The following is a 23,622-nucleotide window of genomic DNA, read 5'->3' on the forward strand; positions in this document are numbered from 1 at the left end:
TATCGACATCCGGATCAACTGTTATTGTCCAAGTAAAAAATACTGTAGAATAGCTTTAAGCCGGTGAAATATGATATTCTTCAAATATAGATGTTAGGTCAAACGTTTAAGAAGCGGCCCTTTGTGAAAGCATCTGTGTTTTTACGGCCAGACCTCCCGCATATCTATTCACAAGTTTCGTGCAAAAGATTAGTTTTAGTTCGGTAGCTAGCAGTGTATTAGTACTGGAGTCTACGTGTGTTAAGTGATACGAGTGTTTTGTTTGCTGTAATTATTTTGAATATTGGTTTAGTATTTCGTTTGGAGAGTGTCAAGTGTTGATTATTGTAATTTAATTAATGTGAATAGTGATGTGGCGCCCGTGGGATAATGTAAATATCGCGTACGATAACGCTGATATTGTAGAAATTGCCAGTGCTAGTGTGAATGTAATTACTAAAAAAAAAGAGATCGTAAAGAAGATTCGAATGCATTTAAATGCAGAAACACAGCAAGTATGTTTGAATGTATACAAAAATCTACGTACGAAATTCGGCTTCGATGAAACACTATTGGCACAAGCCACCTCTGATTTAACAGAAATTCCACTTTCTACTGTATATAAAATAGTTAAAAATGAACCCTATCATCGCAAGAAACGATGTGACTACAAATTTTCAAGACCTTTAAATCCTTCACTTGTAAAACTATTGAAAACCACAATATACGACTGCTACAAAAGCAATGAAATACCTACAATAGAAATAATAAGAAAGAAATTGGAAACAACCGGTCGAAATATGAACTGCTGTGAGAAAACTCTTCAAAATTGGATAAAAAAAATGGGCTTTAAGTTCAAAAAAATAAATAAACGTCAAGCAATTATGGAAAGCCAAAGAATAGTCAACAGACGTAATATGTACCTAGAAGAAATTACTAAATATAGGCAAGAAAATAGGAGAATTTATTATTTAGATGAAACTTGGTATGATACCCACGATACAGTAAAGAAAGGATGGACAGATGGTTCAAGCATGTGCATACCAGAAATGCCTGCAAATAAAGGCTCGCGACTAATTATTGTACATTGCGGAGGAAGTGAGGGATGGGTTCCGAATGCTTTAAAATTATGTGGGAAGAAAATGGAAGATTGTAACGTTGACTACCACAAGAATATGGAAGCTGACATTTTTGAAGATTGGTTTGAAAACTCGCTGATCCCAAACTTGGAGAAAAACAGCGTAATAGTGCTTGACAACGCTTCCTATCATTCCCGACAACTCACTAAAATACCAAATACATCTTCAAAGAAAGCTGACCTACAAAATTTTTTAATGGAAAATGATTTGTATTTCGAAGATTTTTACACAAAAAAACAACTTATTGAAGTTCTACACACAAAGCAATTTAGAAAATTATACGCTCTAGAGAGTATTGCCGAAAAGCATGGACACACTATATTGAGACTTCCCCCCTACTTTTGTGTTTTCAATCCTATTGAGTTAATTTGGGGACAATTAAAACCAAGTATAAGGCGTTCAAATAAATTTCCTAAATTTGACAAAAAGGTAATTGAGATCATTAAAAAAGAAGTAGCCAATATTACCAAAGTAGACTGGCAGAAAAGAATCGCCAAAGTGATCAAAGTGGAAGAATATTATAAGAAGATTGGGCACTTCCACATTAATGGTGGAAATAAATTTATTATTGAATTGGGCGATGATAGTGACGAAGAAAATACGGAAGAAGGAGAAAATGAGTTAAGTGTATCAGTATTTTAATTGTTGTGTTGTGTAATTCATTTTCCAAGCATAAGTGTACTAATGAAAAGACTCGGTTAAAAAAATATTTTTAGATTTTGTATTTTTAATAAAAAAAAGAGCGGGGACATGCTTGCATTTTGTGCTGAATTTTAAAGTTTTGAACTGTATACCTAAAGTAATTTTAGATCTAACTGTGTTTTTATAAAGTTCTTTTAGTATCAGTAATTCTAACAATAACAAGATTAATTATAAAAGCTATTCTACATCAGTTATTAATGCAAGCATGCGGTAAGAGGGAGGTCCCTGTGAGGTTAAATGTTATTAAAAAATTGATAAAATTAATTTTAACACATACAATATTATGTCCTGCTTTAACGCTATTTACCTAAGTATAAATAAATATTTTTAACTACATATTTAATTACCAGAAAACACCAGCTGCCGGCCTAATATTAAAGAAGAACAACCCAAAGAAAGCTACAAATCTTACCTATTACACTATATAGATTGCTTGAACTATACCCAAAAAATTCGTGTTTTACGGGTCAAAATACATAAAAAAAACTTGGGTAAGTCCATCTGAATACAGGAGGCCGTTGTACCCCCCTTGGCGACAGGACTATTTCCACTGAATTTAAAAAAAATGTTAAAGATTTACTCTTAAGAAAAGCATATTATTCTATAAATGAATATCTGGAGGACAAACTGCAGTAGCTTCATATTTTACTTGTAAAAATGTTATTTTATATATTTTATGTTTTGTCAATTTTGTTACACTGTGAATATTGTATTATACACATTAATGTTTTTTTATACTGAATTCTGTAGTGACGTATCCTATACATTTATATTGAATGTCTTAAAGGATCAATAAAATATGACTATGACTATGGAATTAATTTTTTGTATAATATTTTAACATAATATTTTTTAATGTTTCAGTGAAGATTATGGGGTCAATTTCTTTAAAAAATTCAATCTGGTTTTAAACGCACTAGACAACAGAGCTGCCAGAAACCATGTTAATCGTATGTGTTTAGCCGCTGCGGTACCACTCATTGAATCAGGTACTTCGGGTTACTCAGGACAAGTGGAGTTAATTATGAAAGGAGTGACACAATGTTATGAATGCTTACCAAAACCACCTCAAAAGACTTTTCCAGGATGCACTATTAGAAATACTCCCTCCGAGCCTGTTCATTGTATTGTATGGGCCAAACATTTATTTAAGTAAGTAATAGTTATATTATTATTAAAGAATAGACTGAATGATAAAAAAATTATGTAATTTTTTAATTTACACTAAAAATAATACAAAGTCAGAAATAGTAGAGTACTAGACCACACAAGGCCCTCTAGTGTGTAAAAGAGAAACATACTACTAGTAATGAAAACATTAAGGAATATCACTTTTCATAATTATTATTTTTAAATGCAATTATCGCAGAATTAACGATTTTGAATTACAACAGTTTTGTTGGGAGGGTCGATATAATATGCTAATAACTTAGAGATATAGATATATTATCATAAGAAGTATTTACTAGGAAAAAAGAACGGGATTTACTATTAGCTACCAAATTTTAAATACCTTGACTTGCTGTTAGAAAAGATCATTATAAAGGACACTGCACACAACTTATGGAAAAATGCAATAACATTTATTTATTTATTTATTTTCAACAGGCTGCTGCCCAATATCATTACAAATTTATAATATAATATTTCAATTTACTTATATGTGTCGATAATTAAAATATAATAAAATAGTTATAATAATACAATAAAATATAAATAATATCACAAACAGATTTACATATCACAACAATGACTATCTTCCACAACTACTCAAATAAACATACTCCTAAGGCCCGAAATGAATTCAGTTTTCGGTGCAAAAAAATCTAGATCAGGGTGAATATTTGCCCATCTTAGTGCTCTAGATAAAAAGTTGTTATAAGCATAGTTGGTTCTGTGAATAGGAACATAGAAAGTTTGGTTTAATCGTGTTCTACGGAGAGGTACATGGAGACCAACCTGCTCAAGTAGCTGAGGACACAAAACTGTTGAATTAACTATGCCACAAAGCATCCTTGCATCTTTCGCAATGAGAAACTGCCAAGTTGGGTTTCAATTTGATGATAATTTACTTGATTTAACTCAAAAGGTATACCCAGTTTATATGCTACATATTTCAAGAACTTGTGTTGGACTGTCTCGATTTTTGATATGTAAATATTATAAGATGGAGACCATACACAAGAACAATACTCTAGATGTGGTCTAAGTAAAGAACAATACAGTAGTTTAATTGCTTCAATATTTTGAAAGTCTCTAGTGCATCTCTTTATAAAACCAAGCATTTGTAAATATTTGGAAATTTTTGACGTATAATGTGATTCAAATAAAAGTTTACAATCTAAGTTAATTCCCAAATCACGAATTTCAGTTACGCAGTCAACAGGAATATTCTGTATTTATTTATTTATTAACGGGATACCACCCAACTTAATATATACACAAAATATTATAATTATTATCTAGTGATACAATAAATATAAAGATATAGTAAATATGTATGACAAAAATTGGCGATGCAGCTATATAGAAAAAACAAATATTAAAATAATATAAAGTAAATAACAAATATAAATCACATAAGATTACAAAATTTTTTTTAAACACTGTCTACAAACATTTTCCGAAGCGCACAGCAACAAATCAGTCTATTTTATTTCCATTTAGAATTATTCTACTCAGCGGAGAATGCCTACCAAAGTTGCAGCGATGAAATTTAATTGCAAAATTTTGAGATGTTCTAGTAACTCTAGAGGGAACATTAAAGTCAATTAGAGACAGTAGATCATTGCAATTAATTTCTGAATTCAGTAGTTTATGAAGAAACAAAACATCAGCATACATCCGTGTCTGGAAGATAGCCTAGGAAGGTTTAATGTATTTCTAATTTCTGAGTAGGAATGGTCACTTAAAGGTTTGTGTAATTTAAAACTTAAGTACCTAATGAATTTATTTTGGACTTTTTCAAGCTTGGCTATATGGACTTCATAAGTGGGTGACCAAACAACTGAGCAATACTCAAAAACAGATCTAACTAGCGAAATGTAAATCAGTCTGATGGAATTAATGTTATGCAAACATCTAGAAGTTCTAATAATGAAGCCTAACATTTTAAATGCCTGGTTATTCACATAATCAAAATGAGCGCAAAAATTTAGTTTGGAATCTAATTGAACACCTCGATCTCTTACAGTTTACGCCTTCAGTGGTTCTTCAGCTAATTTGTAATTATAAAAGAGGTTGTTAATTCTTCTACAGAAACTAATAAAGTGACATTTTCCAACATTAATGATCATATTTGGTTCCAATTGCAACATTCCATAATTTTGTTAATATCATTTTGAAGTTTTTCACAATCTGTATGTATGTATTTACATACATATATACCTATAGGTCTGGATCCCTCGTATGAAAAAAAAGTTGATTAATAGCAAACTGAAAATTTGTTAATAGCTTAAGGGTGTCTAGTCGGACAAACTTTCATATATGGAAACACTGGAACAGGGGAAGTTTTAATTGTGGAACAGGTTAAAAATTTGGAACGGTCAGACCACGAAAACGGCACATGTATTTTGTCCGACAGAACAGACTTAAACTCTTCGAACAGAGATTAAACTCTCATGCAAAAATCAGACTGCTATTTATCACCAAATGGGCGTTTTAATGAGTGGAACATGTAGAATATGTCAAATGCCAGGAATTATGACAGGTGATAAATAGCAGTCTGATTTTTGCATGAGAGTTTAATCTCTGTTCGGAGAGTTTAAGTCTGTTCTGTCTGAAAAAATAAATGTGCCGTTTTCGTGGTGTGACCGTTCCAAATTTTTAACCTGTTAAACAATTAAAACTGCCCCTGTTCCAGTGTTCCCATATATCAAAGTTTAGCCGACTAGACACCCTTAAGCTATTAACAAATTTTCAGCTTGCTATTAATCAACTTTTTTTTTCATACGCGGGATCCAGACCTACTACCATAAACAGATAACAGAAAAAATAAATCTTTCAATATGAGTCTCCCTCTCAGCGTATAGAGTCTCCATCAAGTGATTTATGGTGACACTATTTTGATAAAATCTCAATTTGAGTAAGAGAAAATCATAGCATGGATTATCCGCAGCCCAGATAATCCACACACAGATAATCGCAGTTCTACTGTACTTTGGTACAACTGACCAAATTATACCTACTTTATTATCTATAAGATAAGTGTAAACCTCTTCCTTAATAGTTGTAGAAAGATTTATGTGTGGATTCACAAAATCTCTTTTTCTCTTTAACTCATGTACATACCTATTTGATTTTAGATCTATTAATTTAAGCCGTTATTAATCAAAATTCAGAGTTGGCGCAATGGTAAGAAATGGTTGTAATTTCGAGAAGAATCTGTTCATGTAAATTTGATTTTATTTGAGTGACATTATATTTTCCATAAGATCTGTGTGGTGTCCTTTGTGCAAAATAGTATCAAAGGCATGATTATGAGAAAAAGGTCTATAGGAAGAAGAAAATTTTAAGAAACTTGATAAGAATGTGAAGAAGATAAAAATAATTACATGATAATTGTTGTAATCAGCTCCAAGCTTTATTCAGATTAAATAATTATATTTTTAGCCTTCTTCAGTGATTTGTATGTATGTTTTATCATTTTTATCTATATATGTCTTTGCGCAAAAATGTGTTTTATAGTTTACATTGTTTATTTATAGCCAACTCTTTGGAGAATTCGATCCTGATCAAGACGTTTCACCAGATACAGAAGACCCAGAAGCAAAAGTTGAGGGCGAAGGACATACTTACACTGAAAGTGGAAATATCCAAAGAACATCTACGAGATCTTGGGCAGAGTCAAATGACTATGATCCAGAACAATTGTTTAACAAATTTTTCCAGACTGATATTGAGTATTTGCTAAAAATGGGTAGGTTTTTAAGGAAAAGGGATAGATTTTTAAATTTTCGATTTTGTTTATTATTTTAAATGAAAGTACATAACTTCAAGAATACTCTCTGAAAATTCCAGATTCGGAGCAAAATTACAGGAAATATAGCATGTTGAATATTGAGAATCGTTTAACAGCTGTTCCCTTACTCTTTTGTAAATTATTTCGTGATTCAAAAACATATTCTGGCGTGCATCACTTTACGATTTGACAGACAAAAGTGCAATTGAAAATAAAAGTTGTCAAAACTTTAAACCCCTGTTTCTCAAAAATGCTTTTTTCAAAGGCGGTGGACATTCTAACTCAAAAACTACTCGACTGATCGACCTAAAATTTTCCATAGATTTTCTTTAAACATTTAGTAAGGTAACACTGTCTAGATATTCTTTGTTTTATGCTTATTTTTCACCCTTTCTCTATAAAAAGTTTCGATATTTTGACTTAACCAAAAACTCACCAAAAAGTTTGACAGAGTTATTTAGAGACACTCATAAGCTAATAAAATCGTTTTTTTTTTTTTTGTTTCGCATTATCCAATGACAAGTTCTGATGTTTACCGCAAAATCCATTTTTTTTGGGGTGTCTGTAAAAATTTGCCACTGTTGGCTTATTTTTTAATATTTAGTCTTAAAATTTTTTTTGGAATATTGTTTGAATTGTACTGAATATGTTTATTTATATTGAAAAATACATAGGATAGCTGTTCTTTCCATTAAAGTGAAAGCAATGAAACCAAAGTGAATAATGTATATATTAAGGGGTTACATAGGTCTTGCGGGTAAAAAAAGTGACTTTTTAAAAAAATTATATCTTGAAAACTAAAAATTATTTTTATTTATATTTGGAACATGTAAAAATATAGTACTTAAGGTACTCTCAAAAAACTTTCAGCCAAAAATATTAATTTTTGTAGAGTTGACTTCAATTTTTCGACAACAGCCCTTTTTTTGCGGTGGGCAGCATAACTAAGTCCAGTCTAATCTGAAATAAGAAAATCGTAAAGTTTCTTGTAGTTTATACCTCTGGCTAGTGAATGAACGAAGGAATTTAAAAAAATGAAATTTGAAGATTTTACATAAGTTTAAACACATTTTCGACCCCAATTTTTCTCATTTTTTCAAAAATGATTATTTTTAAAGTAGTTTTTTTTATAAAACAAAAACAACTTCATCTAATAAAAATTCCTTCGTTCATTCACTAGCCAGAGGTATAAACTACAAGAAACTTTTTGATTTCAAATGAGACTGGACTTAGTTATGCTGCCAACGCCAAAAAAGGGCTGTTGTCGAAAAATTGCAGTTAACTCTACAAAACTGAATATTTTTGGCTGAAAATTTTTTTGAGAGTACCTTAAGTACTATACTTTTACATGTTCCAATTATAAATAAAAATAATTTTTAGTTTTCGATATAATTTTTTTAAAAAGTCACTTTTTTTACCCGCAAGACCTATGTAACCCCTTAATAAAAGCAGTTTTCAATACTTTTACTGTTCTTCATTCTTGGCTTGTTCTTATGATATACAGTCCCGAAAAGATTGGTCATAAATTATACTACACATTGTGGGGTCAAAAATAGTTCGATTGAACCTAACTTACCTTAGTACAAATGTGCTCATAAAAAAAGTTACAGCCTTTTGAAGTTACAAAATGAATATCGATTTTTTTCAATATTGGGACCGTGCAAGTTGCGCAAAGCGACACCTATTTCTGCGCTCTGCACTTTTATTCGCAGTTTTAATTGTATTGACCAATTACGTTAGTCCTGGTTGTTGGATAATTGTCAAGGCCATAGTCCAAAAAAATAATAAGAAAAAATAAGATTCAGGTTATGTGATGAAAACGTAAACAATTGTATGTAGTAAATAAAATTAGTTATTAAAATGCAGTACTGCAAGCAAAATACACTTAATTAAATTTACCTTTATGTAATAATTGCATTATCATATCAATATTGTGGAGCAACATATAACTTTTCTCCTTCAATGACAGTAGATATGAAATGTTCGTCAATTTGACAATTTTAATTGACAATATGAATTATTTAAGAAAGTTGCAATATTTCTCCGCTATTCGCGCACGATCGTTTCACGTATCCCTTCCAAGTACTTGCACACCGCAAATATAAAAAACTATTAGAGATTCTTTATTGAAAATGGACACGTATCATTCTTATGGCAGGAACATCTTAAAACAAAATTATAGTGAAATTTGTCCACCCCATAAAAATTTTATGGGGGTTTTGTTCCCTTAACCCCCCAAACTTTTGTGTACGTTCCAATTAATTCATTATTGTAGTACCGTTAGTTAAACACAACGTTTTTAAAACTTTACCTCTTAGTATTTTTTCTATAAGCCAGTTTTTATCGAAATGCGGTTCCTTTTTTATTATATTTACATACAAGTTTTATTGAGGTTTTGTTCCTTTAAACCCCCCAAATGTTTGTGTACGTTCCAATTAAACTATTATTGTGGTACCATTAGTTAAACACAGTGTTTTATAAACTTTTTTGCCTCTTATTATTTTTTTGATAAATCACCTTTTATCGGGATGTGGCATCTTTTTCAAAATATACCTGAAAATGTAAATTATAAATAAATTTTCAGATTATTAACAAGTCTCTATAATAGTCTATAGTCGTACTTAACCATACAAATATGTGATGGATTCGACAAATATTCAAAATATCTCGATAAACACTGGCTTATCGAAAAAGTACTAAAAGGCAAAAAAGTTTTAAAAACATTGTGATTAACTAATGATGCCACAATAATAATTTAATTGGAACGTACATAAAAGTCTGAGGGGTTTAAGGGAACAAAACTCCCATACAATTTTTATGTGGTGCACAAATTTCAGTTTCAATTTTTTTTAAAATGCTGCTTCCATAAGAATGCCACATGTCCATTTTCAACAAAAAATCTCTAAAAAAGTTTTCGATATATGAAAAAAAAATCGATTTTCATTTTGTAACTTCAAAGGGCTGTAACTTTTTTATGTGCACTATTGTATTATAGGTAAGTGAGGTTCAATCAACCTATTTTTGACCACAGAATCTGTGGTATAATTTATGATCAACATTTTCAGGACACCCTGTAGATTTATATAAAACCTTAATTGTTAAAATTTAGTTTTCTTTTTGCAATCTAAAATTAATTTACTTTTAGAAAACTTATGGAAAACTCGTAAACCACCTGTTCCTCTATCTTGGCAGCAAGCACTTTCACTTGGAGGGACTGCCGAATCAGATGCAGAATCTGGCACCGCCGCAAATATGCAAGTTTGGTCAATAAGTAAATGTGCCAAAGTATTCGAATCGACAGTTTCCATACTAAAAAAAGATTTATCTGGCAAATCTTTCCTAGTGTGGGATAAAGATGACCAACCCGGAATGGATTTCGTCACTGCCTGTGCCAATGTTAGGGCGCACATATTTTCCATACCTACCAAATCGAGGTTTGAGATTAAATGTAAGTTATAGTATAAAATTCCTAAACGTATTTAATGCTCAATATATCCTTAAAATTGCATTTTAATACCAATAATTCTATGCTAAATCATTGTATGTATAGTATAGTGTTATAAATCTGTCTTTTTACGCGGTTGACTCTACTATTTTATTTATTTATATTTTTAGGCACTAATTTAAATAAAGGAAGACTTACTTATATTATTTTATTTACATCACTTATTTATTTTAATAATTACAAATAACACCAACTAACACATCTAATTTATTTACAACTCAAATTTATGATTTAATTAACTAAACATAATAACTTCGATAACTAATATATACATTTCATTAAATCCGATTTCGAATACAATTATATCACGCGTCGCGGCTCGTTCATTGACTGACTGCCTGCTGCTTAAAAATCATCCGCTTATATAGATACGGCTCTGCTTCGAGAACATTTGGAAGGCCTGAGGCGGGTCTACGCCTATCATCGGGGAAACTTCTGGATTAGCGGAGACATTACTCGTCGATGACGTGTCGCTGTTGTTTGTTGACTACTAGGGGCAGGGCCGGCCTCAGTTAGAAATTCGTCACAATAGTGTAATACCTCAGATGTAAACTTCTACATTCCTTTAATTCTAATATCTTCTGCTTTTGTTTCTATGGTAGGATACGATATCAAATGTTAATTGTGGATAATGAAGTATGGAAATGGAACAATGAAAGAGTAAAGCGAAAAAGTAAATTATAACTGCTCAAAAAACTAATCAAGTATAACGGACAGAACAATCTCACAAAGACGACACAATAAAGAAAAAGGACACAAGAGGAAAAAGACGCAACAAAAAAGAAAATAATAAAATCAAGTAAAGAAGTAATACAACTGGTACCATGGAATATAAGAGGAAGCTACAAAGGAGGACTTCAAAAGAGGAGCTACAAATGGTGCTTCAACTTAGAAAATATTACTTTCAGATCTAGCTCTGGATCCCGCGTATGAAAAAAAAAGTTGATTAATAGCAAGCTGAAAATTTGTTAATAGCTTAAGGGTGTCTAGTCGGACAAACTTTGATATATGGGAACGATATATTTGCGTTTTAATGAGTGGAACATGTAGAATATGTCAAATGACAGGAATTATGACAGGTGAGAAATAGCAGTCTGATTTTTGCATGAGAGTTTAATCTCTGTTCGGAGAGTTTAAGTCTGTTCTGTCGGACAAAATAAATGTGCCGTTTTCGTGGTCTGACCGTTCCAAATTTTTAACCTGTTCCAAAATTAAAACTGCCCCTGTTCCAGTGTTTCCATATATTAAAGTTTATCCGACTAGACACCCTTAAGCTATTAACAAAATTTCAGCTTGCTATTAATCAACTTTTTTTCATACGCGGGATCCAGACCTAATGGTATCTTACAAGAAATGAAGCAATTAGGGCAATCTAGTTAGGGAATAGAAGATTACTTATTCTTTATATAGTCAGGAAATTTAGAGCATCAATTCTTGTTCTTAGCATTGTCTATAGCTATGTTAAAAAGAAATGCACAAAGGGTGCATTCTTGTCTGACTGCAGTGTGCCAAATTCGTCACTGTTGATCCCATTTTGTTTCACGCTGCATTTCACCTCAGAATACAGTAACTTTTAATTAAAATTAATTTATGCGGTATGTTTCTTAGCTCTAAAATTATCCATATAGCAGCATGGGGTAAGCTGTCAAAGGCATGTTCGAAATCGACAAAAACCATGTAGGTTTAGGGGTGTGTTCCATTCAACCCAGTTTTCCATTATTACCCTCACAGTATTAATGTGGTCTATGCGGGAGGATTCTGGTCTAAAGCCTGCTTGATTAGCTTTGTTAATCTTTTAAATATGATGGTCGTAAAAATTTTATTTATGGCAGTAAGCAAGGTTATTCCTATCCAATGTTTCCACAGTGCGAGTATAAAGAAATACTACTCCATGAATAATGAATCACGAATAATGAATGATCAAAGAATGATCAGCGATGCTTCTCCTGAATCTATAAATAAACTTCTAAATGTTGTTATTTTGATTATTGACACGACTCGACCGTGAAATATTAATAATATCGAATAGCTGACAAAGCGTTCTTGAAAACTAGTGCACTATGTTGGGCAATCGGTGTCACCTAATTATTTTACAACAACCGGCGATGTTTCTTTTTAAGATATTTAAAAATTAAATGAATATGAGTTGCTTTTATTTTGGATGCTGATATAATCCTGCACACGAGGTTGCCCTTTTTGGAAGCTTATATTATAACCTATTTTCAGCCCGCTGGAATGCGATTTGTTTCCCACATCTCTCGGATTAGGGGGAGCAAAAGTTCAGCAGTTATATGCGTTTCAATTGAAGTATTTCGGCAGCAATATTATCGATTCCCGGGGACTTGTTATTTCTCAGAGATTTGATAGCTGTTATTATCTCCGTTGTGGAAGGGGCCTCGCAAGATATATGCAAGTCTATATTCTGCAGGTTTTTAACAATTTCATCTGCGTTATCCTTGGGTGTGCCTAGAATCTCCTGAAAATGCTTTGTCTATCTCTCTACTTGGTCATCTGTTGTAGTAAGTAATTCGTAATAGAACTAAAGACCAGAAAGAAATAATTTCAGACAACTGTGTATTAGTCCGAGAAACAATATATTACAATATTCGTAATATTACAAAAAACCGACTGTAAAAGTCTACACTCCTTAAATGTTAATATTATTTTAAAATTTTGTTTTCTTTTAGCAATTGCGGGAAATATCATTCCAGCCATCGCTACAGCTAACGCGATAATAGCTGGCCTAGTAGTCCTTCACGCTTTCCGTGTCCTGCTGAAAAATTACGAAAAGTGTCCAGCGATCTATCTCAGGCAGAAATCTATCCACTCCAAATTCGTCCTGGCAGCCGACAAACAGATCGCACAAGCGAATCCTAACTGTTACGTATGCAGTCATAGTCCTTCAGTGAATGTTTTCGTTAATACTACAGTGATGACAGTCAAAGAGTTTGAAACGGAGGTCCTACAAAAAAATTTAAACATGGTAGCTCCGGACGTTGTGCTGGATGGTAAAGGTCTTGTTGTTATTTCGTCTGAAGAAGGAGAGACTGAGGTAAGAAGTATTATTTTTGAAGTTATTCTTCTTTAGGCGCGATTAAGAGTAAATTTTTTCATAAATCTGCGCGCATGCGCACACAGACAGTATGTAGTTCGTTTCTAATCTTTCAAGATATGTATGTATCAGCGCAAATAAGTCATTAAAAGAATATATTAGTGTTTTTAGTAAATGTATTATTTATTATAATTTTTGTGTCTTTGAATTTCTCTTCTTCTGTAGTAAGATAATAAAATATGTAGGTATAACATTTTTATCACGATACCACTCAATCTATTTGTCACGGTGTTGTGTAATTATATCCGAAACTTACGTGTCAATTACAGGAGACTCGGTGGTCTAGTTGTTGAGCGTTCGGTCAGAGATCGAAAGGCCCCGGGTTACACCCTTACCTCGCTTTACGGCCTAGATACATTCCACGAAACATGGCCGCAAAGCGAAATGCCGTATAACGAATCAGTTATTATAATACAAATTCATAAAAATTTAATGGGATCGGTTCCAAATTTGTTAAATATGTTAGGTACATGGTTTGTCGTTGAAATGCATTTTATCTGTTTATTTTATTTAAATCAAAAATACATACAAAAAAAGCACATACACTGGTATATAAAATAATAATAGACTCCAAAAACCAAAAACAATCTACAAACTCAAAGCTTTCTTGTTGTATCTCCAAATTATAACGGGTAAATGATTTTTATTTAGTCCTGTAATAGGCTTTGGATTTTTGGACAAATTAGAAGTGGTTTTAGCTTAAAATCACCAGTGGCATTTGCACCAAGTACCAAAGTTAATCTAGACAAGGCGGAAACGGCGGGTTCGTTGGGAAAAATATTCCCATGAGATATTTTTGCGTAGTCACATTCGTGAGACATCCCAGAATAAGGTTCAAGAAGTCGCCCACGTGAAAAGTGGGCCAATTTTTTTTAACAATTTTTTTTAATAAAATCAATATTTTCGGCCGGTACTAATTTTTTTTAGATTTTTTGGACCATTCTGGTCATTCGGACAATCTGGTTCATTTTTCGAGTTATAAGCAATTTAAAATTGGAAAAACTCGAAAATGGCCATTTTTAAGACTTAATAACTCGGTTAAAAATTATTACTATGAAAGTCAGAAAGTGACTAAATCAAAGTTTAAAGTCGCCGCTACATGATCTTGAAGAAATCTGTGTCATTAATTTACTACTAAGCTGTTATTTTTAATTAATAACAATGAGCGGTTAGATGGTATTGACGCGGTTGTAAATGTGAGTGCGAGTAAGATGCACAATTGGACTGCTGGAATGGCTTCTCTCTCGCACTCAGCATTTACAGCTGCCGCATACGTGCATGGCGCTTATTATTATTACTTAAAAATAACAGCTTAGTAATAAAATAATGACAAAAATTTCTTCAGGATCTTGTAGGGGGGGCTTTAAACTTTGATTTAGTCATATATTGACTTTCATAGTAATAATTTTTAACCGAGTTATTAAGCCTTAAAAATCGCCATTTTTCGTTTTTTTTTTCAATATTAAATTGCTTATAACTCGAAAACGATCAACTTTAGAGAAAAATTATATGAGACCTTTTTTGTCCAGAATGGTCCAAAAAATTAAAGAACAAATTGTTCGGGTCAAAAATATTGATTCTTGCAATTTGATTAAAGAAAAATTGTTAAAAAAAAATTGGCCCACTTTTCACGTGGTCGACTTCTTGAACCTTATTCTGGGATGTCTCACGAATGTGATCATGCAAAAAAATCTCATGGGAATATTTTTCCCTTCGAACCCGCCGTTTTCGCCTTGTCTAATCGTTCTTTAGACCATTTATAACCAGGCGCAGATTTTTCGGTTTTTTAAATGTACGTGAGATCAGGCATTTGCTTCCAACAAAGTCCTGTTTTGTCTACGTTAAACACTTGTTCAGGTCTACAACCACCTTTTTCTATAATTTCCTTTAAAATATTAAGATATTCCTTAGGTGCGGCCTCATCTCATCTTATTTTCAAATTATGCATAAACAAGTGGAAATATAAAAGAGTGTGCATCGAAATTGCGTTTGCTCGAGAATGACAACATGGGGCCGTTATAGCGAAACATTTTAGGCCGTAAATCGAAACCGTGCCGTAATTGAACAAGACCGTTATAGCGAAATGCCGTATACAGAGCGGCCGTATAGGGAGGTATGGGTGTATCCATTATTCTCAAATGTGGTCTAGAGGTGATGAAATACTCAACTCTAAGATGAACCACAATAATTTTATTAAAATACGTAAAGGTTAAAATATTGGACGCGTTTCGGCCCAACACGAAGGAGGAAGAATAGATTAGGCTCAGTCAGATAAAATTACATACAGTCGGAAAAATCAAAGAATACCCATGCACGATCACATCAATTACTTATTTTGTATTCGCTATCTTTTTCTATAACAAACGTTTGTTATTTACAGAAAAAGACAGCAAATACAAAATAAGTGTGAAAAGTCAAATAAGTCAGAAAATAAAATTCGAAATTATTTATCCTCTGAGCTTTTTAAGTTGGAAAAATAAAGCAATACAGTGTGGCGAAATACTCGACAAGGGAAATCTAAAATTGCATTTCACGTCCTGTCATTCACCATGATAATAATTTTTGCGAACTATTTCCTTTAATATCCACAAAAGTGAATAAAGTATAAACTAAAAGAAAAGAAAAGATGGTTCAGATTTGATTAAAGTACAGAGCCATCTTTTCTTTTAGTTTATACTTTATTCACTTTTGTGGATATTAAAGGAAATAGTTAGCTAAAATTATTATCATGGTGAATGACAGGACGTGAAATGCAATTTTAGATTTCCCTTGTCGAGTATTTCGCCACTCTGTTATGCTTTATTTTTCCAACTTAAAAAGCTCAGAGGATAAATAATTTCGAATTTTATTTCCTGACTATTAGACTTTTGATTCATAGATGGTGCTAGTAGCATCTTTGGTAATTATTTTGATTATTTCATTCATAGCAGATTCTGACCAATAGAAAGCTACAGAAATCAAAATTAAACTGATAATTTTTGATAATTTCCCGTCGTCAAGTATATTACGTCAGATGCCCTTCGTTGCTATGAAAAAATACATTCAGTGACATTAATGACAATTAGTGTTTTAAAAATTATAAAAGTGATGACTTTCAACCATGGACGTATAAACACAGATGGACTCAGTTATTTACATAAAATTGTGAAGCCAAAATTATTTGAATAGGTCACAATCTAAGCACCTTCACATGTTGTCACGTATTTTTATTAAAATTTCTTATTCGCGTATCGCTGAAAATGTTACTCTTTTAGGCTACGGCTCCACGGGCTGGAAATTGACGCTAGCAGTAGCTGCAAAACGAACTTAAGGTTTCACGGAACGGAATAGGAATAGCCGAACTGAACCGACTACGCACAAGTCCTGTAGTCGGTACAGTTCGGCTATTCCTATTCCGTTCTGCGGAACCTTAAGTTCGTTTTGCGGCTACTGCTAGCGTCAATTTCCAGCCCGTGGAGCCGTAGCCTTATGTCGTGTCTACATCTATCAGATGCTATCAAACTAAAATAATAATTTTTCAGTTATACTAATTTACATATGAATTGTAATTAAAATATCAAGTGTTCATATCATTGAATAATAGATATCAACCAATTATTGTATTGTAATTATTGTATACGTAGAAGCACTGAAACTATTAATAAATGGCAACGGTGTTTACATTTCTGTCTACAAACGTCCATGTCAAATATTCCATGTTTGTTTATTTTTTAAGGTAATTGAGGAAGAGTTGTTTTTCGCTATTTTGGCTATATTTTGAGCGATATTTTGTGAAAAGTGAAATAAACATACATAATAATGGTGCTACAGTGTTGCATTTGCAAAAAAACTAAACATTTATATCCGGATCTTTCATTTCATTTGTAAGTACTGGTTATTTACATTATAGAAGGATGAGGAAGTCTGTTTACATTTTGAAATATGTCTTTCATAGGCGTACCATTGGGTCCTTCATATTAATGTATTGAACAAGATATTAGTTCATTAAATTGTATAGATATTTTTAAATTGTAAGTAGACATCATCTGATTAAAAAAGATCTATTTAGTAGCTTTTTAATTTGATATTTCTCATGAATTTAAATAAATTAGTGAAATTAGTAAAAAATTATTTATTTTTCTATGTAGGTTTCCAAATAATATTGACGATCGAACTATTTGGGTAGCAAATTTAGGAGAAAACATAAAGATTTCAAAATATTCCCTAAATATTTATACAAAAAACCATTATCCCCTAAAACAAAAGAACAGTTTTTCAGCTATTTACATGTTCTTAAAGAATATATAATCAATCTATCCTATGGGTTAGTTAATATTTTAGAAACTAGAAGAAAAACTGGATTTCTAGGTTTTGTTGTCTGTAAAGAGAGTCTGAAAGGTCTATATGATACTTATTTGGTGAAAAATAATAATTTACAATATATTCTAACGTATAAAATTTCTCAGGACCATCTAGAATTATTTTTTGCTGCTGTGAGGAGTCGTGGAGGATTCAACAATAACCCTACCGCAAGACAATTCGAAGGAGCATATAAAAGATTAATAGTTCAGTCTGAAATAAATGCTGGGAATACAGGTAACATCATCAACTTTGATGCAACCTCAATACTGTTTTGTGGTAGTGGACAAAAATTGGAAGATGATATTAACAACCTAAATTTTCTAAATTCCTCAAATTGGTGTTTGTGGATGATATTGTCTCTTATATTTTAGGTTTTGTTTCAAGGGGTTTGAGTAATATCATAACATGTGCTAGATGTAAACAATTATTATTTGATGCAAATGATGAAACTTACTCTAAACTTCAACAGAGAAAACAGTATAAAAACCTTTCAAAAGCATCTTTTTTGGTTATTAAAGCTTGTAAGGAAACTGAAAAATATTTCAGATTTTTCAATAAAACATTAAATATCTACAACAGACGAGCTAAAAGCCTTATGAATATTTTGATTAAGAGGAAACAGTAGCGATCAACAGGTAGCAAAAACGCGTTCCAAGATTGCGGCTGTAATTTTAAATATTTTTTCGAGATATTTGGCACACGTATTCGTAATATAATAAATAATGGCGGTACAGAGCCCAATTTGAAAAATATATTAATATGTGGAAATTACTCTGTAATTAAACACAATATTAAAAAACGAGCCTGTACCGCCATTCAAAAAAAAAAAACAAAATACACTTTCTTCAAATAAACTTTTTTATCCGATGCCTAGATTTTGTGTCATTTTGGAACTACTAATGAAATAAAAAATTTTTTGTGATTTCGAGCGATATTTTGCATATAATTTAAAATAAGATATTATTTATTTAAAATTAACGTATTTTACACATTTTCTTGTCATTGTTTTTTTTTTTTTGTATAATAAACGTTACTTACAAGGAATTACTTTTAATTTGATTTTGTAAAAGCTTCTAGTTAATATATTTTCCTGTTCGACTCAAAAAATACGATAAATTTTACTTGAATTTGTAATTTAAAATCGCGGTTTCGAAAGCGGTAGTCCGAAAGTCAGACTACCGACGTCATCAATTGCGACGTTGCCTTTTTCTCTTCATGGCTTGTAAAGTAAAGGTGGCTATGGCTGTGCTAAAAGAGCCACTTTCACGCACGCATTTCGTTTCCGAAATATATATATTTTGAATATATTATAATACATGCAATAAACTAATATTTAGATATTATTTACTGATTTATTTCAAATTTATCTTATTGTGTTCATGTTTTAATGAAATTAGCGCGATAATTCGATGAAATAAAATTATTTTGACATAATATTTAAAAGTCAGATCAGTAGACAATTACAATGGTTTTGAATCGTCGTCATGGAAACCAATATCGTCTTCGTGGTAACCCATTATATCGAAAGGTTTGTTTTGACAACCTTGTCAAAGAATTAATTTGTGTATTTTCACTTCTAAATAAAAATTGATATAACTCTATTTTTTGTGGCTTTTTTCCAAACGTACGGCTCTAGAAAAAATATTGTTCCTAACTCATGCGGAAAGTGTCTTCCCCGCACTCGACTGCTTGCCCTAACTCCGCTATCGCGTCGTTCGGGTCAACGGCAGTCTCGTGCGTGAAAGTATCACTTTCCGCACTAGTTAGGAAAATAACTATTGTAGCAGAAATCCTTACTTTGTCAAAATTAAAAAAATATGTTTTAGTACATTATTAATAAATATAGGTATGTACTTAAATTTGACCAATGTATGTTTTTTAATTGATTTGTTTTATCGTAGTATTATTTGATACCTATTAAAAAATTAACTTGAGCTTGATTGACTATATTGACATTATATTAATTTTAATATCAAATAAAATTTTATTTTATTTTTTCTATAAAAACGTAATTGTTTTTATATATTTATTTTATATATACGCTGTTTTTTTTTTTAATTAAATTCTTTGAACGTATTTTTATAAATTATTACTACTTCCAATTATTATAAACGCCTGAATTATTATCCCCACGAGTAAAAATTCAAGCACGCTTATGCTCATTGAGGAAGCGTCACATTCTATGATACCCGTTTTACTCCCCTTTACCCTCTGGCCCAGGAGTAACGAAGCTTCAAAACAGTGTGTATTCAAGGTATGGTATTGCTGAGTCCATCTGTGTTTATACGTCCATGCTTTCAACCGTCAAATTAATATTTATAACAACTGTGTGTTTAATTGTACTAATTTGTACTTACATAAATAAATTACAATAAAATTTTGGTTTTGAACAGTTTTATTTATGAAATAATCGCAACAAATTGGACTCGATCTCTAAAATTAATATAGAATTTTAGAGCTCTTGTGCAATTACTACTGATAATTACCCGGAAAGGATGAAAGGATTTGATTTCAGTTCAGTGCCTCTACCCAGGTGCTCCGATGAAGAAACGGTTATTCCGAAATACGTATAAGCACATAGTAGAGGCTCTGTACTGTAATCAAATCTGAACTTTCTTTTCTTTTAGTTTTTTTTACAAAATAAGTGATTGATGTGATCGTTCATGGGTATTCTTTCATTTTTCTGACTGTACACAAACACATTAAAATAAAAATAATAAACTTAAAGATAAAACCCATAACTAAATTAAAATTCATGGTTTTGACGTTTCAATTATTACTTTAATCATCGTCAGAATAATAAGTTTCTTGAGCGGATGCTTTAAAATAATTTTAAAGGAACAAACAATAATTAATGAAAACGTAAATATGACATTGACAATCATTGGGTTAAGTCAATAATTTCAAACACGCCATGTCTTGTTGCGTGTTTAAGGGTGGCTTCAAAAGAAATATGGATAATGCCTCCTTGATGCTGAGTTCTGTTGGAGAACTTGCATGACCAATGATTGAGAAGTCCTTAAGACTAATAGAATCAGTCATATGTTGGAATATCGCTGAATTTGGAACTGTTCTTGATCGTCTTCCTAAGTGAGGAGTGACACCTAAGTGTTCGCAACATCTGACATTAAAGTGACGTCGAGTCTTCCCGACGTACGTAGCTGCACAGCTACTACATTTGAATTGGTATATAATGTTAGATGCGAGATCACTAGGAATCATGTCTTTCACATGGAAACGAGATCCTATCCTTTCCAAAGTCGTGAAAGCAAATCTTAATTCTATAGAGGGAAATGCTTTTTTTAATTGTTCTACGGATGTTGCGTCGGATTTGTAAGCTGTGGTAACCAGTATATGGAAGTTTGATATAGATCTTTTCTTTGATTTCTTCTACTTTGCTGTTTGGTTGGAATTTGTTATTGAAAAAACGTCTGATGTATCTTTTTAAGAAGTTCTACGAAAAACCATTTTTACTTAAGATCACCTTTATGTTTTCTAACTCTTCATGTAGGAATTGCCAGGTTGAACAGATAGTGAAAGCGCGGTGAATGGTTTTCGTTGAACTTCTTAGAAAGATACATCAGACGTTTTTTCAATAACAAATTCCAACCAAACAGCGAAGTAGAAGAAATCAAAGAAAAGATCTATATCAAACTTCCATATACTGGTTAGCACAGCTTACAAATCCGACGCAACATCCGTAGAACAATTAAAAAAGCATTTCCCTCTATAGAATTAAGATTTGCTCTCACGACTTTCAAAAGGATAGGATCTCGTTTCCATGTGAAAGACATGATTCCTAGTGATCTCGCATCTAACATTATATACCAATTCAAATGTAGTAGCTGTGCAGCTACGTACGTCGGGAAGACTCGACGTCACTTTAATGTCAGATGTTGCGAACACTTAGGTGTCACTCCTCACTTAAGAAGACGATCAAGAACAGTTCCAAATTCAGCGGTATTCCAACATATGACTGATTCTGACCACCCTATTAGCCGTAAGGACTTCTCAATCATTGGTCATGCAAGTTCTCCAACAGAACTCAGCATCAAGGAGGCATTATCCATATTTCTTTTGAAGCCACCCTTAAACACGCAACAAGACATGGCGTTTTTGAAATTATTGACTTAACCCAATGATTGTCAATGTCATTTTTACGTTTTCATTAATTATTGTTTGTTTCTTTAAAATTATTTTAAAGCATCCGCTCAAGAAACTTATTATTCTGACGATGATTAAAGTAATAATTGAAACGTCAAAACCATGAATTTTAATTTAGTTATGGGTTTTATCTTTAAGTTTATTATTTTTATCAAGTTTAATGGTGTGTCCTTATCTACATACATTAAAATAAATTAGAAATGTTATGATGATTTACGTTTATATAGTGTCTGTGCTTCTTTAAAGGTGGTTGGTAGAGAAAGACTTTAAAACGTGTTCTTGTGGAGGATCCATATTGGGAACAATGTCAGGAACACTTCACATACTGAAATTGTCCCCACGATGGATCCTCCACAAGAATACGGTTTTAAAGTCTTTCTCTACCAACCACTTTTTCAGAAGCATAAAATGTAAATCATTACAACATTTTTCTCATTTATTTAAATGTATTTGTGTGTGTAATTTCTTCAGATGGAGCCTAATCGATTCTTCCTCTTTCCTGTTGGTCAGTTTTGTTTCCTATAATTGCTGATGATGGCTCGTGTTCAGCCGAAACGCGTCCAATATTTTGACCTTAAGTTTTTTAATAAAATTAGTGTGGTTCATCTTATAGTTGAGTACTTCATTTTTATTTTATGTTCATTTGAAATATTTATGGAAGGATAAAAGATCATTGTCAACTGTTGAACTTAAGGGGTTACATAGGTCATGCATGCAGGTAAAAAAAGTAACTTTTTAAAAACATTATATCTCGAAACCTAAAAATTATTTTTATTTATAATTGGAACATGTAAAAGTATAGTACTTAAGCTACTCTCAAAAAAAATTCAGCCAAAAATATTCATTTTTGTAGAATTCACTGCAATTTTTCGACAACAGCCCTTTTTTTGCGGTGGGCAGCATAACTAAATCCAGTCTCATCTGAAATCAAAAAATCAAAAAGGTTCTTGTAGTTTATACCTCTGGCTAGTGAATGACAGAAGGAATTTTTATTAGGTGAAGTTGTTTTTGTTTCATAAAAAAAAACTACTGTAAAAATGGTCATTTTTGAAAAAAATGAGAAAAATTGGGGTCGAAAATGTGTTAAAAATTGGTAAACTTATGTAAAATCTTCAAATTTCATTTTTTTTTAATTCCTTCGTTCATTCACTAGCCAGAGGTATAAACTACAAGAAACTTTACGATTTTTTTATTTCAGATGAGACTGGACTTAGTTATGCTGCCCACCGCAAAAAAGGGCTGTTGTCGAAAAATTGCAGTCAACGTTACAAAAATGAATATTTTTGGCTGAAAATTTTTTTGAGAGTACCTTAAGTACTATGCTTTTACATGTTCCAATTATAAATAAAAATAATTTTTAGTTTTCAAGATATATTTTTTTAAAAAGTCACTTTTTTTACTCGCAAGACCTATATAACCCCTTAAACTCTGTGTTACATTTTTCGTATTTGACATAGTTTTTTCATATTTTGGAATAATGGTAGATTTTTAAATTTTTTATGTCATAAGTACATATGTAGTTTAGAGGCTTATACAATAACAGGCATAATTTTGTAGACAGAAAGAGAACTGGTAATCAAAGTTTGAATAGTATTTGACATTTTACTTTATTTTAATGTAATATGTAATAGAATAGATAATTAATGAAAGAACACCGCACACATCTTATGGAAAATATAATGTCACTCAAATGAAATAAAATTTACATGAATAGATGCGT

The 23,622-nt window shown here is 31.8% G+C and overlaps 1 protein-coding gene across 1 annotated transcript in view; it reads left to right on the forward strand.

Annotated features, from left to right (window-relative positions):
• The window catches only part of LOC114334928 (SUMO-activating enzyme subunit 2), a 47,861-nt gene that overhangs the window by 11,501 nt on the left and 12,738 nt on the right, over positions 1–23,622 (forward strand). Inside the window, exons 3-6 of the mRNA XM_028285065.2 lie at positions 2,685–2,972; positions 6,527–6,738; positions 9,926–10,228; positions 12,973–13,337. Of these exons, the coding sequence (XP_028140866.1) occupies positions 2,685–2,972; positions 6,527–6,738; positions 9,926–10,228; positions 12,973–13,337 (1,168 nt within the window). The remainder of the gene's footprint in view (positions 1–2,684; positions 2,973–6,526; positions 6,739–9,925; positions 10,229–12,972; positions 13,338–23,622) is intronic.

The sequence above is a fragment of the Diabrotica virgifera genome, chromosome 7 (assembly GCF_917563875.1).
Source record: "Diabrotica virgifera virgifera chromosome 7, PGI_DIABVI_V3a".
NCBI lineage: Eukaryota > Metazoa > Arthropoda > Insecta > Coleoptera > Chrysomelidae > Diabrotica > Diabrotica virgifera.